The 18,033-nt window shown below is 36.8% G+C and overlaps 1 protein-coding gene across 6 annotated transcripts in view; it reads left to right on the top strand.

Moving 5' to 3' along the window:
* The window catches only part of LOC132092750 (pumilio homolog 2-like), a 142,832-nt gene that overhangs the window by 8,057 nt on the left and 116,742 nt on the right, over positions 1-18,033 (top strand). For all 6 annotated transcript variants that reach the window (XM_059499129.1, XM_059499130.1, XM_059499132.1 and 3 more), the window contains exons 3-4: positions 141-209; positions 371-476. In XM_059499129.1, the coding sequence (XP_059355112.1) occupies positions 141-209; positions 371-476 (175 nt within the window). The remainder of the gene's footprint in view (positions 1-140; positions 210-370; positions 477-18,033) is intronic.

Raw genomic sequence — 18,033 nt, 5'->3', positions numbered from 1 at the left:
ATGTATGATAGTAAAAAAAATAATAATAAAATGGGACACATTCTAATCTATTTATTATAATTTTTTTTTAAAGCAGTATTGTTTTGTTGCTATATATGTACTGTGCAAAGATAGAAAAAGTGTCATGTCTCTTTGTGTAGGTGCGCATTGTGGATGAGATGAATTATGATTTTCAAGCCTTGGCTCTGGAGTCTCGTGGAATGGGTGAGGTATGTTATTCGAATCTTTGAAAAGCCATGCTATTATAAATCTGAGTTTAATATTCTTATTGCATACTTTTTAACGTATGCCAACTCCACTGGTTTTTTTTCTTGTTGTTTGTATGCCTATACTTTGTAAAAAGTGATTGCCACATTGACCTTTTTTGCAGCTTCTTCCTGCAAAAAAATTGTGGGAATCAGATGAATTGGTAAAAGATGCACGTAAAGGGATGTTGCTGGGTGAAGAATGGAGAGAGAATGCCTGGGGTTCTTCCCGTAAGTTCTTCTAAAATGCTACCATGTTTTGATCATGAAATAAAACTGAAGAAACATTCATGCTGAGATAAAATTGGAGAAGTTTGACAAATTAAGCTTCAGAGAAGGCTTACTTTACTCTTTGCTAAAGTGTACCAAACATACATATAATACCTATAATAATAAATATCTCCAAATAGTAAGTAAACACTTTATACATCAGAGATAGGGGTGGGGGTGATATGACCAAAATCTTATATCAAGATATGAGAAATTTTATATCTCGATAACCATATATCTTGATATAATTATTTTTTCTTTCAATAAGGTTTTCTTTGATATTAAGATTTGATACCATATAATTTTTATAATCCTTTTCACCAATGTCAATATCAAACTAATACAAGAAAAAAAAAAACCCTCAGGCTCACTGGATATACATAAACAGTGATGAAATAAGAGCAAGAAACTAATTACAAGCAATAGGAAAAAAACTACAATAAATAATTGTATATACGCATAATCATTAGCATTATTTTTCATATAATAATAAATATCATCATTTATTTATTTTCTTATTCTAGTTACAAAAGTGATTTCGTCAAGAGCAGTGAGAGATTTTCATGAATGGCAGACAGGACGAATATTGGATCGCTTCCTCTTTAAGACCGAAGTCCGGATCCAATATACTGTTATATATGTGCTTTGTCTCGCAACTGTTTACATTCCCTTAAGACCTAAATGACTGTTTATGAGGATACTTGCATTTGGATGCATATGTGTTTATGCAATTGTTCAAAGCCAATAAAGTGGCAAAAATGCTCACAAGCTCTATTAGCAGCTGATGCGTGGCTTATGCACTCCTCTCACACAGAAACAGAGATAGCACACATATAGCGCTGTTGTTTTTCAACGGCCTAAAATCAGTTGCTTAAAAATGCATGCAAACATTGTTTTCGTGTCCGCGCACAGCAACGAGACGTGAGCGCGCGTATGCTGTTATTCACGCGTCTGCCTGCATCCCCGTTTAATGCATGCAAGACTGCCGTCATTTAAATAATGAAAACGTATCGCTGTAAACAATGTATTTTGTGGCACCATAAAATAAACGATAGAGCACAATGCGTGTCAAGTCACTTTTATTGTCACATCACCACAGCACATGTGCCTTGGAGAGTTCAATTCAATTCAAGTTTATTTGTATAGCGCTTTATACAATACAAATTGTTACAAAGCAACTTTACAGAATTACAGAATCTACAATATTTAGTAGTTTGTGCACGTTTGACAGGATTTTAGAAAAATAAAAATAATAATAATAATACAAGACGTAGTCAGCTAGATGATGAACTATCAATATTATTAATTAATAGTAATTATATGATGCAGTCACACATGTAGCAATAATTGTTAGTTCTGTTTGTTGTCTTGTCAAGGTTAGGATCATCTGGGGTCCTCTCAGGGTCAGCATCATCTCTTCTCAGGTGTTCTGGATCCAGACTGGAGCTTGTGTAAATCCTAGTTACATCCTGTGGCAAAACATAGAAACAAAATAGAGACATCATTAGCATAGCTGCTGATCCAACAAAGTAAAATTAGTTTAACCCAAGCTAAAGAATAAAAATGCAGATGCAACTGCAGTCACAATTTAAGAGATACATTATTCGAATGCTTGGCGAAAGAGATGCGTTTTTAATCTAGATTTAAACAGAGAAAGTGTGTCTGAACCCCGAACATTATCATGAAGGCTATTCCAGAGTTTGGGAGCCAAATGTGAAAAAGCTCTACATCCTTTAGTGGACTTTGCTATCCTAGGAACTACCAAAAGTCCAGCGTTTTGTGACCTTAGGGTGCGTGATGGGTTGTAGCGTGGTAGAAGTCTAGTTAGGTACGCAGGAGCTAAACCATTTAGGGCCTTATAGGTAAGTAATGATAATTTGTAACTGATATGGAACTTAATAGGTAGCCAGTGCAGAGACTGTAAAATTGGGATAATATGATCATATTTTCTTGACCTGGTAAGGACTCTAGCTGCTGCATTTTGGATTACCTGTAGCTTGTTTATTGACGAAGCAGGACAACCACCTAGAAGTGTAAACCAGTGGTTCCCAAACTTTTCCATTCCACGACCCACCTAGACAAGTGTAATCTATTTCATGACCCACCACAATATTTGAGGAAAAAAAAGGTTGATATTACTTTAAGCCTAATCTTACTTAAAAGTTTGATGACAGAAATGAAGTATTTAAGAAAAAAAAACTTTTTATTTTAGAGTAGGCCTACACCTGAAAAAAATCACTATTAATATTTAAGTTTTAATTTTTGTTTACAGACTTTAGAATATGTAGTGTCCATAAAAACGTTAAACAGGCTCACTCCAGTGAACTGTAATCTGCGCTGCTGTGTTTTGTTGCAGAAAATGCATTCACGATCCTTCCGTGTGTGTCGGTGAGAACGGAGCACAATCCAACACTTTTTTTAGAAAAAGCATAAGAAGCAAAGCAGAACTATCTAAAACTGTTTGGAGATTAAAATAATTGTGAAATAGGTAAAAAATAATAATAAACATGTGTCTCGTTTTAAATAAACAAAAAAAAAAAAAACTGGATGACATTAAGTTCAGGCAGAAATTTATTTTAGCAATGGTTAAATTAATGTTCAGCAATATCTTCAAAAGATTTCTGAACTTTGGCAAATTTTTCTCTAAAAAGAGATGATACGTCAAGGAGTATTGCATTATTTTTTTGTGCATTTTGTTATGTGGAAATGTTTAAATCTTGTAGTGTTACAATTAACCCTGCGTTTGTGCACTGCTCACCCTGTACATGTGAAATGCTTTTTACAAACCGTTTCCCGAACGAAAAAAGTGCACAGAGCTCAAACGGACGATAGAAATGAATGAACATGGCCTACCTGAAACCGTTTTCGTAACATTTGTTTTCTGGTGTATGCAATCTCATGCGGAATATAGTGTATTGAAGTGAGCAAGTTTTTCTCTTTTAATAATGCGGACCGATTGAACCTTTTAATGACATTGCTCTGAGACCTTCACTGTTATTACAACTCGTGCGCGCCCGCGCTTCAAAACACGCAAAGCACGCGGACTTAATTGCAATTCGAAAATCACACTAAGGATATTGCAGTCCTTATTAATGTTGGTGGGCTATATCATTGTGACGAGTGGGTTCCCGGTTCCCGCCTCCTCCTTCCCGTGATTGAGAAGTTTTTAATGTGTTAGACTGGTGCCGAAGCCTGGGAGGAAGGAGGGACGCGCTGCCGAAGATCCCTCGGCACTGAGGTGAATCCGCAGTGCCATCGAGTAGGGCGAAGGAGGATGCTCGAGGCGGTGGGCTGGAGTGAGTTGCCGGGGAGACGGACGCTCCTCTTTTGTATCCTTCCGATCTCCTCCGTGGTTCTCGAGACTGGTGAGTCGAGCAGGTGTCGCTCAATTCCAATCACTCCACCGGCCTCGCACCGTTCCCACTCGTCACTTTCGTGCAGCCCTAGACTGAACTGTGTGTGTGTGTGTCATTGAAACGCAAATTTAGCTGCAGCCAAGTGACTTTGTGCGACCCACCTTGTTCCATTCTGTGACCCACAAGTGGGTCGCGACCCACAGTTTGAAAACCCCTGGTGTAAACAAAATGGTAGTGATCGGACAGGTAGGATCTAAACCATCTTAGAGCCTGCCCTTGAATACCTGTATAGTTTTGTAATCGATCTATGAGTATGTCATGATCTATGGTGTCGAACGCAGCACTAAGATAAAGTAAGACTAGAAATGAGATGCAGCCTTGATCTGACGCAAGAAGCAGGTCATTTGTAATTTTAACAAGTGCAGTTTCTGTGCTATGGTGGGGCCTAAAACCTGACACTGTATGAAATTCTTCATACAGATCATTTTTATGCAGGAAGGTGCTCAATTGAGCAGACACAACTTTTTCAAAAATTTTAGACATAAATGGAAGATTTGAAATAGGCCTATAATTTGCCAGTACACTAGGATCTAGTTTTGGTTTCTTAATAAGAGGCTTAATAACCGCCAGCTTGAATGGTTTTGGGACGTGACCTAAAGATAACGACGAGTTAATGATATTGAGAAGCGGTTCTTCGGCTACAGGTAACAGCTCTTTTAGTAATTTAGTGGGTACAGGATCTAATAAACATGTTGTTGGTTTAGATACAGTGATAAGTTTATTTAGCTCTTCCTGTCCTATATTCGTAAAGCACTGCAGTTTATCTTTGGGTGCGATGGATGAAACTGAAGTGTTAGACGCTGTAGAATCTACATTCGCTATTGTATTTCTAATGTTATCTATTTTATCAGTGAAGAAATTCATAAAGTCATTACTATTTAACGTTGGTGGAATATTTGAATCAGGTGGCGTCTGGTAATTTGTTAATTTAGCCACTGTGCTAAATAAAAACCTTGGATTGTTTTGGTTATTTTCAATGAGTTTGTGGATATGCTCTGCCCTAGCAGTGTTTAGAGCCTGTCTATAGCTGGACATGCTGTTTTTCCATGCAATTTAAAAAACTTCCAAGTTAGTTTTTCTCCATTTGCGTTCAAGACTACGAGTTACTTTCTTGAGAGAGTGAGTATTACTGTTATACCATGGCACAGTACGTTTTTCTCTAACCTTTTTCAATTTGATGGGGGCAACAGCTTCTAATGTATTAGAGAAAATAGTGCCCATGTTGTCAGTAATTTCGTCTAATTCATGTGTATTTTTGGGTACAAATAGCAGTTGAGATAGATCAGGCAGGTTATTTGCGAATCTGTCTTTGGTGGCTGGAACAATAGTTCTGCCCAGACTGTAACGCTGAGACATATAGTTAATATCAGTTATACGCAGCATGCACGATACAAGGAAATGGTCTGTAATATCATCACTTTGGGGTACAATATCTATAGCAGTAAGAACGATTCCATGCGATATAATTAGATCTAGTGTATGATTAAAACGATGAGTGGGCCCGGTGACATTTTGCTTGACTCCAAAGGAGTTTATTAGGTCAGTAAACGCAAGTCCTAATGTATCGTTTGCATTATCAACGTGAATATTAAAATCTCCCATGATTAGCGCCTTATCAACTGTAACTAGAAGGTCTGAGAGGAAATCTGCAAATTCTTTTAGGAATTCTGTATACGGCCCTGGTGGTCTATACACAGTAGCCAGAGCAAGAGATACATTAGACTTCTTTTGCATGTCTGACAGTGTAACATTTAGCAGAAGTATTTCAAAAGAGTTAAACCTGTATCCTGTTTTCTGGGTAACATTGAGAATATCACTATATATTGTTGCAACACCTCCGCCACGACCAGTCTGACGGGGCTCATGCTTATAATGTCAATGTCAATGTCACCTTTATTTATATAGCGCTTTAAACAAAATACATTGCGTCAAAGCAACTGAACAACATTCATTAGGAAAACAGTGTCAATAATGCAAAAATGATAGTTAAAGGCAGTTCATCATTGGATTCAGTTATGTCATCTCTGTTCAGTTAAATAGTGTCTGTGCATTTATTTGCAATCAAGTCAACGGTGACCTCGGAACAAGAGAGAAACAGACAAATATTAGCGTAGATGCCATTCTTCTAATGATGTAGCAAGTACATAGGTTGTTATGAGAAGTGTTTCCGGTTCCGGTTTACCTAATTAATGCAGCCTAAAAATCCTTTAACGGATTTGGATAATAAAAGCATATTAGTATGTTATGTGTATGCCAGGTTAAAGAGATGGGTCTTTAATCTAGATTTAAACTGCAAGAGTGTGTCTGCCTCCCGAACAATGTTAGGTAGGTTATTCCAGAGTTTGGGCGCCAAATAGGAAAAGGATCTGCTGCCTGCAGTTGATTTTGATATTCTAGGTATTATCAAATTGCCTGAGTTTTGAGAACGTAGCGGACGTAGAGGATTATAATGTAAAAGGAGCTCATTCAAATACTGAGGTGCTAAACCATTCAGGGCTTTATAAGTAATAAGCAATATTTTAAAATCTATGCGATGCTTGATAGGGAGCCAGTGCAGTGTTGACAGGACCGGGCTAATATGGTCATACTTCCTGGTTCTAGTAAGAACTTTTGCTGCTGCATTTTGGACTAGCTGTAGTTTGTTTACTAAGCGTGCAGAACAACCACCCAATAAAGCATTACAATAATCTAACCTTGAGGTCATAAATGCATGGATTAACATTTCTGCATTTGACATTGAGAGCATAAGCCGTAATTTAGATATATTTTTGAGATGGAAAAATGCAGTTTTACAAATGCTAGAAACGTGGCTTTCTAAGGAAAGATTGCGATCAAGTAGCACACCTAGGTTCCTAACTGATGACGAAGAATTGACAGAGCAACCATCAAGTCTTAGACAGTGTTCTAGGTTATTACAAGCAGAGTTTTTAGGTCCTATAATTAACAACTCTGTTTTTTCAGAATTTAGCAGTAAGAAATTACTCGTCATCCAGTTTTTTATATCGACTATGCAATCCATTAGTTTTTCAAATTGGTGTGTTTCACCGGGCTGCGAAGAAATATAGAGCTGAGTATCATCAGCATAACAGTGAAAGCTAACACCATGTTTCCTGATGATATCTCCCAAGGGTAACATATAAAGCGTGAAGAGTAGCGGCCCTAGTACTGAGCCTTGAGGTACTCCATACTGCACTTGTGATCGATAGGATACATCTTCATTCACTGCTACGAACTGATGGCGGTCATATAAGTATGATTTAAACCATGCTAATGCACTTCCACTGATGCCAACAAAGTATTCAAGTCTATGCAAAAGAATGTTGTGGTCAATTGTGTCAAACGCAGCACTAAGATCCAATAAAACTAATAGAGAGATAAACCCACGATTAAATGATAGGAGCAGATCATTTGTAACTCTAAGAAGAGCAGTCTCAGTACTATGATACGGTCTAAATCCTGACTGGAAATCCTCACATATACCATTTTTCTCTAAGAAGGAATATAATTGTGTGGATACCACCTTTTCTAGTATCTTGGACAGAAAAGGGAGATTCGAGATTGGTCTATAATTAACTAGTTCTTTGGGGTCAAGTTGTGGTTTTTTGATGAGAGGCTTAATAACAGCCAGTTTGAAGGTTTTGGGGACATGTCCTAATGACAATGAGGAATTAATAATAGTCAGAAGAGGATCTATGACTTCTGGAAGCATCTCTTTCAGGAGCTTAGATGGTATAGGGTCTAACATACATGTTGTTGGTTTAGATGATTTAACAAGTTTATACAATTCTTCCTCTCCTATGGTAGAGAATGAGTGGAACTGTTCCTCAGGGGGTCTATAGTGCACTGTCTGATGTGATACTGTAGCTGACGGCTGAATGGTTGCAATTTTATCTCTAATAGTATCGATTTTAGAAGTAAAGTAGTTCATAAACTCATTACTGCTGTGGTGTTGGGAAATGTCAACACTTGTTGAGGCTTTATGTTTCGTTAATTTAGCCGCTGTATTGAATAAATACCTGGGGTTATGTTTGTTTTCTTCTAAAAGAGAAGAAAAGTAATCGGCTCTAGCAGTTTTTAATGCTTTTCTGTAGGATATGTTACTTTCCCGCCAAGCAATACGAAATACCTCTAGTTTTGTTTTCCTCCAGCTGCGCTCCATTTTTCGGGCTGCTCTCTTTAGGGTGCGAGTATGCTCATTATACCATGGTGTCAAACTGTTTTCCTTAACCTTCCTTAAGCGTAAAGGAGCAACTTTATTTAAAGTGCTAGAAAAGAGAGAGTCCATAGTTTCTGTTACATCATCAAGTTGTTCTGAGGTTTTGGATATGCTAAGGAATTTGGATACATCAGGAAGATAACTTAAAAAGCAGTCTTTTGTGTTAGAAGTGATGGTTCTTCCATACTTGTAACAAGAAGTAGAATTTACAATTTTGGCTATATGAATTTTGCAAAGAACTAAATAATGATCTGAGATATCATCACTTGGCTGAATAATTTCAACACCATCAACATCAATTCCATGTGACAGTATTAAATCTAGAGTATGATTTCGACAATGAGTAGGTCCTGAAACGTGTTGTCTAACACCAATAGAGTTCAGAATGTCTATAAATGCTGATCCCAATGCATCGTTTTCATTATCAACATGGATATTAAAATCACCAACTATTAAAACTTTATCTGCAGCCAGAACTAACTCAGATGTAAAATCACCAAACTCTTTAATAAAGTCTGTATGGTGCCCTGGTGGCCTGTATACAGTAGCCAGTACAAAAGGTAAAGGGAAGTCGTGGCCTAATGGTTAGAGAGTCGGACTCCCAATCGAAAGGTTGTGAGTTCGAGTCCCGGGCCGGCAGGAATTGTGGGTGGGGGGAGTGCATGTACAGTTCTCTCTCCACCTTCAATACCACGACTTAGGTGCCCTTGAGCAAGGCATCGAACCCCCAACTGCTCCCCGGGCGCCGCAGCATAAATGGATGCCCACTGCTCCGGGTGTGTGCTCACAGTGTGTGTGTGTGTGTGTTCACTGCTCTGTGTGTGTGCACTTCGGATGGGTTAAATGCAGAGCACAAATTCTGAGTATGGGTCACCATACTTGGCTGAATGTCACTTCACATAACAGGGGATTTATCATTAACATTTGTTTCTTTGGATAATGTTATATGAAGTACCATTACTTCAAACGAGTTATACTTGTAGCCTGCCCTCTGAGAAATCCTGAAAACGTTGTTATAAATTGAAGCAACACCTCCACCTTTGCCTTTTAGACGTGGCTCATGTTTATAACCGTAATCTTGGGGGGTGGACTCATTTAAAACAATGTAATCATCAGGTTTTAGCCAGGTTTCTGTCAAACAGAGTACATCTATATTATGATCAGTGATCATATTATTTACAAAAAGTGTTTTCGTAGAAAGGGATCTGATATTCAATAAGCCAAGCTTTATCATTTGTTTATCCATATTGCTTCTGTTTTTTATTTGTTGAACCTCAATTAAATTGTTAATCTTAACTTGGTTTGGACGTTTTTTGTTTTTTCTAGTTCGGGGAACAGACACAGTCTCTATAGTGTGATATCTAGGTGAAAAAGTCTCTATGTGCTGAGAATTAACTGACCTCTGTGACGGGAGGCAGGTAGCAGACGGTCGGTTTAGCCAGTCTGTCTGCTTCCTGACCTGGGCCCCAGTTAGTCAAGTATAAACACTAAGACTATTTGCCATATTTCTAGAGAGAAGAGTGGCGCCACCCCAGGAGGGATGAAGACCATCTCTTTTAAACAGGTCAGGTCTGCCCCAAAAGCTCGTCCAATTGTCTATGAAACCTATGTTATTCTGTGGGCACCACTTAGACATCCAGCCATTGAGTGATGACAATCTGCTATGCATCTCATCACCACGGTAAGCAGGGAGGGGACCAGAGCATATTACAGTGTCTGACATCGTGCTTGCAAGTTCACACACCTCTTTAATGTTATTTTTAGTGATCTCCGACTGGCGAAGTCGAACATCATTAGCGCCGGCATGAATAACAATCTTACTGTATTAACGTTTAGCATTAGCCAGCACTTTTAAATTTGCCAAGATGTCAGGCGCTCTGGCTCCCGGTAAACATTTGACTATGGTGGCTGGTGTCTCTATATTCCCGTTCCGTACAATAGAATCACCAATAACTAGAGCACTTTCATCAGGTTTCTCAGTGGGTGCATCACTGAGTGGGGAGAACCTGTTTAATGTTTTTAAAAATATTTTAATTTATTGAAATTAATTTTAATTATATAGGCTACTACTACATTTAATTACTAATATTATTCATTATTGTATGCATTGTAAATTATTCAGAATTACAGCATATAAATGGTAGAGTTCTCCTTTGTCATATAGTGTGTCTCTCTCATTCAGTGATCCTCATACCTGGCTCGCGATGCCCACTTTCCAACAAAGTTTAGCTCCAATCCTAATCAAACAAATCTACCTGTGATTTTTCTATTGATCCTGAAGACATTGATTAGCAAACTCATGTGTGTTTGATTAAGGTTATAACTAAACTCCTATTTGTAGGAAAGTGGATCTCACGAGCCAGATTTGAGGATCACTGCTCTAGGTGAATGGGATACACTGATACTAGTAAAATCCATATATTAAATGTCAAATAATGTTCTTAGTCTAGTCTACTACTTTTAAGTCTTTTCTTAATAATAATTACTATATTAATAATCACAATAGTTATTTTATTTTTTCTTTGTTATTGTACATAAGAACAGATGCAAAAAAGTAGAACAAATAAGAAACGCATACATTACTTTTTCCATTTTATATATAAACAGAAGCATTCAAGTAAGAATAACAAACAATCAAATGTAAAAATCCCTTTAGTTCGTAATTACAAATAATTTGATTATTAAAACTACAAAAGCAGTTTAATCAAGAGCAGCGAGTGAGTCACTCTTTTTAAATTAACATTGAGGCGGCCTATATATTAAGACCTACTGTAATGCACAGATCTAATATGTTGCATATCAGATGTTTTTCCCCAACAGTTCCCCAAACGTTCACTTAATTTAATGACATAACGGTTTATGTTTGCCTGAATACTTAAAAACTGTAAATGTGTTTATTTATTGGGATTGCGCGAAGTAGGGCGGGCGCGGTTAAGAAATGTCCTCTGCGGTTATTATGGGTGGCTCAATAGCGCGATATGCTGTATTACCAGGGTTTTTTTTTTTTTTTTTTTTTTTTTTTACATAATTTATCCTGATTTTGCTGCATACAAAGCTCTATCGTTGAGTTATGTAGCATATATTGTTGCTGTTTTAACTGACAGAGAGACAGATTTTAAAACATTTTCTGTTTATTGTTAAATGCCAAACAGCAACAAGTACATGCGTTTTCCAATACATTTTTTTTTTTTTTTTGAAATCAAAGAGTTCTAACATGTATTACACATGTATTTGCGCACGACTTTGGACAGCAGCGGAAATCTAGACTGATTATCGCGCCACCACTGGCCCACCAGGACAGTGGATTTGCGTTGGAGTCGATGCACTCCTCATGCAGATAGCGTGTGTGAGGTCGTTATCTGCTCACACTCTCTTGGGTATGGGCACTGACGCGGAGGTTGTTCGTGACTTCAGCAGGTATGCTGGTTACTTTCACGCCTGTATTTTACAGATTTCGCAAAGGCTTCAGCTACTCCTAACTGTCGGCGGGTACTGGTCTCAGCTGTTCTTTTTGATATTGCTCCGCGACCTGATTAGGGCTGCAACTAACGATTATTTTGATAATCGATTAATCTGTCGATTAATTTTACGATTAATCGATTAATCTTTATGTACTTATATTTTAGTTTTGCCCATTTTTCCCAATTAAATTATTAACAAAGGGTCTTTATCATTCAACATAGACTTTTAGAGATTTTAACCATTTTGCATTGTCATATCCTTATCAAAAATATACCTGGAGTTTTGTTTTATTATGTGTTAGTAATTCTTTGTCAAACTCTTCTGCAATCAAAACACTGACCCATACTCTAGCAAATTTCACAAGGAGATTTCAAATAATGTTTTCACCATGGCAGTCCTTAGGGCTCCTAAAGTAGTTTAACATCCCGAACAAAGCTTATTAAGGAATCTTATTCACGAAGAATAAGACCAGAACAGAATAAATTTGCAGTACATTGCATTTTATTATTTTTTTCCTGTAAAAACACAACTTATACTTGGGAAACAGCTTTATAGCTTATGCTGTGAAATTGTAAACAATCCTTCGAATAAAGTGCCAGTGGCATGAAATCTGAGTGGAACTCACATTTTAAAGTAGAATCCATCAGAAGGTTGTCCAGAAAAAAAAAACTGACATACAAAAAACCTGCTGTGTGAAAAAGAGCAGTGAATACTTAGAAAAAAAGTGCATTTCAAATACATTTTAACATTTACCTCTCTCATTCAGTCATAATTAAGCTGCAAGCCTGAATTATTAACTGGTAAACAACAAACTGATCACAGAACATGTTTGTAAATCTTTAAATGTTAACTGTTAAAAAGCAATGTTATCAGCTTTAACGACTAAACATTTGCAAACAACATTGTACTGGAGAATCTGCACAAATAAAAGTCTTAAACAGTTTACAAGTTTACAGGTTACTCTTCTTTTTTGAAGGCTCAAAGTAAAGTTCTCCCACACTTTGGATGACTTCGTTCGATTAGTTTTATCTTTTGCTTTTCTTCTTTTTCTTTCTCAAGCTTACTCCACTGCCGTTTGTCTCCACCATCTCGCTGCTGCAGACGCAGTTTGGGAAGCACGTGACATAAAACGAGGCCAGCTATTGGCTATTCGCTACTTCTCCTACTGTACTGGCTGAATAAAACCTGCGGTGGCTCATTACTGCCACACTTTGGTCATCGCAGATTTAAACTATGCACAAAATGAGCCGCTTACGGCAAAAAAAAAGTTGTTTAGCAACTAATCGATGACTAAATTAGTTGACAGCTATTGTAATAATTGATTTTAATCGATTAGTTGCTTCAGCTCTAGACCTGATGCTTGAGGGGGCAGCTGCGCTGGATGACAGGGGACACTCCAAAACGCTTACCGTGAAAAACGCTTAGCATGGCTTAATGTACTAAGACAGTGATATTAACAGACCAAACTCACTAAAAATCGTATAAAGTATATTATCTATAAAAAATCAGATGAGCCCTGAATATGAATGCAACTCGTTTAATAACACGTTAAGTCTTTTCCTCCCATAGAAAACCGTTATAAGAAAACGCTTAATGTGGCTTAATGTAGTACTAAGACAGTGATTTTTAAAAACCAAACTCACTAAACATTATACTAATAAAGTATACTATGTACAAAAAAAAAACAAAAAAACAAAAAACAGATGAGCCCTGAATATGAATGCAAGTCGTTTAATAACACGTTAAGCCTTATGAGGGTTTTCTATGGGAGGAAAAGGCTTAACGTGTTATTAAACGCGTTGAATTCAAATTCATGGATCATCTGATTTTTTGTAGATAGTATACTTTATTAATATGATGTTTAGTGAGTTTGGTCTGTTAATATCACTGTATAAGTACATTAAACCACGTTAAGTGTTTTTCAAGCTAAGCGTTTTAGAATGTCCTGGTGACCTCAAATTAGATGTATTGCCGCGTCACAGGAACCTTTTTGCAGCAAATTTTGCATTTCATTTTGCATTCCCCCTTTTCATTGGGTTGAAAGCCGAAATGTTCCCGATGTGACATTAGGTTTTGGGACTAGATCGAGCGCCTCAAAATGAGAAGAAAAAAAACAAACAAAACAAAACTGAACACTGCGGTTGCCGCGGTTTCTGCGGTTTGCTTGTCAATAGCGTGGTATTACAATATTGCGGTTATCGCGACAGTCAGCGCGAGAAGTGAGCGGAGACGAGGTACTCTTTTCAGAAAACATATAAATAAAGGTAATTAATGCCCTCTAGCCTCCGCCAGACAAGGGCTTAATTAACAAATTTTTGTGAAGACTCATAATTGACATTTTTCACATTTTTTGCCTCAAAATTAGCCCTTGCGCATTCAACTTTTTTTTCTCAGGACAGGTTACAAATGAATGGGAAAAATACTTCTAGAACCAGTGCCACTGAAAAAAGTGGGCACTCTATGGCCAATCAGAGGCTTGTAATTCAGAATTTGCTCAATATGCCAGAGTTATAAATACAATTTAAATAATAGATTCATTGTGCATGTTAATTGTAATTGGAGATTTCATCTTACACAGTGGATGAACTGAAGTGATATCAGCATATAGATTATATAGTGAGTGACCTTTGCATGCTATTTGTTTGAAACTTTGCCACTATTAATTAGAATAAACATTTTATTTGTCATGCTGTTAAGCACACACTGCAAAGGACAAGTGATAGACCATATTAAAATGTGGGACTGAATCTGAAAAATCTAATGCATCAGAATCACTGATCTACTGATGTCATAAAAAGTGAAGCCATCGTTCCGCCATGTTGCTATTCCCCATGTATTCTGTTCCGTTAATTGGAAATCATAAGATTTTAGTGTGGAAACCTCACATGTTGACAGTGTTTTTATATCTGAAGTCTCCCTGTACATTCTTAAAATACAAACATCCTAAGCATGTAAATTTCAGCTGGTTATTAGTTACATATATTAATTTCATTAACAAACATTTTGGCGGATGGTTGAGACTTCACAACTCATATATTACAAATGTTAAAGGTGACACATTATGCCCTTTTTACAGTATATACTTTTTACAATAAGTCTCTGGTGTCAGCTTTAACCCCAGAATGTGTCTGTTAAGTTTCAGCTCAAAATACTCCAAAGATTACAACATTTTGAGAATGCCTATGTTGACTGGAAACAAAAACATGCCATTTTTCTGGCCTGTCTCCTTAAATACAAATGAGCTGCTGCTCCACGCCCCCTTTTCCAGAATAGAGCTGCGTCATTACAGCTTGTACCTGCTAAAAACATTGGGGCCGGATTCACAAAAATCTTAAGAAATTTCTTAATTTATTTCTTAAGATAAATTCCACGAAGTTCGTTTCAAGTGCAATTCCTGAAAAATTTGTAAGTTCTCAAAGACATTCTTAAGAACATCTTAATTTTTTTTCTTAAGAAGAAAATAACAGCCGTTATTTGAATGAATACATGACGCGCTGCTAAACTCACACTATTGTCTCCATGCACTTCCTGTTGATTACCCTAATAATCATAAGCAAGCACGCACCATAGACAGTATATTTTTGTCGAGACTTTGACTGGAGCTCAGCTTCACATTTTTAATGTGGCCTGTTTTTGAAAAGTTCCTTTTAAAACAATCTGTCTCAAGCTGCAGCGATACTTTAATTCATTTTGTGCTGTTTTTGCGCTCTCATCTGAGTGAACGCTTCCGGTATTTGAGTCCGCGCTTCTACAGCAAATGCATCCTGCGCATTCATATGCGCTGAATACTGCCAAAGATTATATATTTATAAGCTCAAATTAACGCGTTCAATTAAAGCTCCCTATCTGACTCGTTTTAGAGTTGCTAATGAGTTTTGAAGTCGGCTAAAAGCAGCGTCACACACAGGCTAATCATGACTGATCATGTTTACATTAACAGTCATCGATGTCCCTTCAGAAAACTCGTGCACATCCCTAGTCCTTCTGTGTATTATATGTAGCTGTTGTTGTAATGCTTAAATATAACAATTTGAAATAACCCAATAAATTAATTAATTAATAATTATTATTGTTTGGGATTTAAGACAAGTCTGGGACTGTCCTAAATTTAAGAAGTTGTTTACGAGGATTTTTAAGAAGATTCTTTTCAAGAATTTGCATTCTTCTTAGGTTTTGTCTTAAGAACAATCTTAAGAAAAAAGATAAGAACATTCTTAAGAAGATTTTTTGGGGAATACAAAATATTCTTATCTTTTTTCCTTAAGTTAGAAAATAAGAAGAAATTGGCAGTTAAGAAGAATTTCATTCTTAAGAATGTTTCGTGAATCCGGCCCCTGTTTTGGTTCTGATTGTTTATCGCGCTGAAATCATGCGTTTTAAACACAGACTGTATAAAATCATGGATGTTATGTCCATGACATCATCCATAGGTTTCTGGAGAGCGTTTTTGAAGCCAAAAGTGGGTGGAGCCGGCCGTCGCCATACTGGCTGCGCATCATTGAGTTATAAAAAAATAAATTATAAAAATAATTTATTTTTACAGTTGTCATGAAGGGCAAAATTAGCTATATAGACCAAAATATTTTTTTTGAAACAGGCTGTAAACTTTTTTTTTTTTCTTTAAAGTTTAACATTTTAACATGGAATGTCTATGGGATTGTCTCCCTTTTGCAGCCAGCCTCCAACATCCAGTCGATGAATTACATTTTAAGTCACTTCCTTGTTGGCTTCAAGAGAGAGGGAGCTTGTCGCTTGTTTTTAAACCATATTAGTTTAAACTTCGATGTAGTACGGTTTTCTGAATGCACACATCCTAACTGTGCGTTCACACCGCAGCCGTCGAGAGTGCCAAAGTGGCCAGAAGTCAATCATTTTTAATGTGAGCCAGCGTTGAGCAGTGGCCGTTGAGTGACGAGGAGAGTTGAAATCAGGTTAACTTTATGGCAATGAGCTATGACGTGGTTAATGAGTGAATCATTGATTCAATCGATATGTTCAAATGGCTTATTCAATAAATGAAGTTAAGTTATTCAATAAATGAAGCAAGTAACCATTTTTATAAATGGCTCACTGAATCATTGACTCATTCAAAAATGCTGACCCATTTAGTAACAAAAGACTGTTGTGTTGCTCAGAGATGCATGACTGTTCTGCTATGGCTTTGCTTAGAACTATCTTCATTAGCAAAACTGAGCAAAAACGATCCATAATGTGTCTAAAATGTCAGTTAACATTACTTGTTTAAGTGAAGTTGTATAAAATATCACATTTGCAATCGAGCTGAAAGTCGGGAAAACATCACTCCTGGTCATGTGATAATGCATGCATTATATAGAATATTTATATTTTTTCTACCACAGTGTGTTTATTCATGATTGTTTCTTTGTGTGTGCTGTTGCGCTTATAGTTTTGATTTCTCCACGAGTCAGACAGGCTGCATGAGCCTCAGCTGATCCGACCTTGATACTGTTAATACGTTATCTGATATTAGTCACCGTTTACACTGAAAGTAATAAAATCAGAATGATTCTTGCCAGAGTTTTGGTGCTACCCTAGTTGTTTATAAAATTTTTAATCAGGTTACTTGTCCGGTTGGGCAAGTAAAATTTTCTTTCACTTGCCCCTTCACAAAATCCACTTAATGTCAATGACAAGTGTTAATGTCAAGCTCTGGTATGTATGCATGCATGTATGTAACAAGAGCTTCTTAAAAAAAAAAAACACCACAAATTCCTTGTGCTTGCGCACACTTGGCTAAGTGGGTTTCTGTTAAATGTGAGCCAAAATCATCACAATTAAAATAACCAAGGACTTAAACTACTTCAGACTGTGTGCAATTGAATTTAATACACGTGTTTCACAATTTAAGTTGAATTACTGAAATAAATGAACTTTTACATGACATTCAAATTTATTGAGATGCACCTGTAAATTTAACTGAAGGATCCAGGCAAGCGGTTACATTTCCCTCCTTTACTCGTACTGCAAAAAAGTGGTTCAATGACGGTGAATTTTACAGGGACAATCTGATTATTGCAAATGCAGATCCCACTGTGTTCTGGTTAAATACTTTAAAAAAAATGTATTTATTGATGAGGTTCGCATCTGGTAGTGTGGTGTTAATGACAGCTTTCCTAAAATTATACAGACTAGTTCATTATAAAGAAAAATTAACAATAAATATATAAAAAAAGTATATTCATAATCTGACAAATATAAACCAGGTTTCTTCATCGTCTTAGGCCATTAGGAGTTAGAAAGCAGATTATTCTGTTGTTCTTTGTCTGTGATAATGAGTGTACTTCAATATTGCAACGTCATTAGTTATAGTCAAAGTCAAAGTCACCTTTATAGACTGTTTCAACGGCAACAACATAAACAAACGTTACTGCGCATGCGCGCTTTTGTGGACCTAACTTAACTT

The sequence above is a fragment of the Carassius carassius genome, chromosome 18 (assembly GCF_963082965.1).
Source record: "Carassius carassius chromosome 18, fCarCar2.1, whole genome shotgun sequence".
NCBI classification, from domain to species: Eukaryota; Metazoa; Chordata; class Actinopteri; order Cypriniformes; family Cyprinidae; genus Carassius; species Carassius carassius.
The sequence above is the reverse complement of the archived record's forward strand: the minus strand, read 5'-3'. Positions and strand labels throughout refer to the sequence as shown.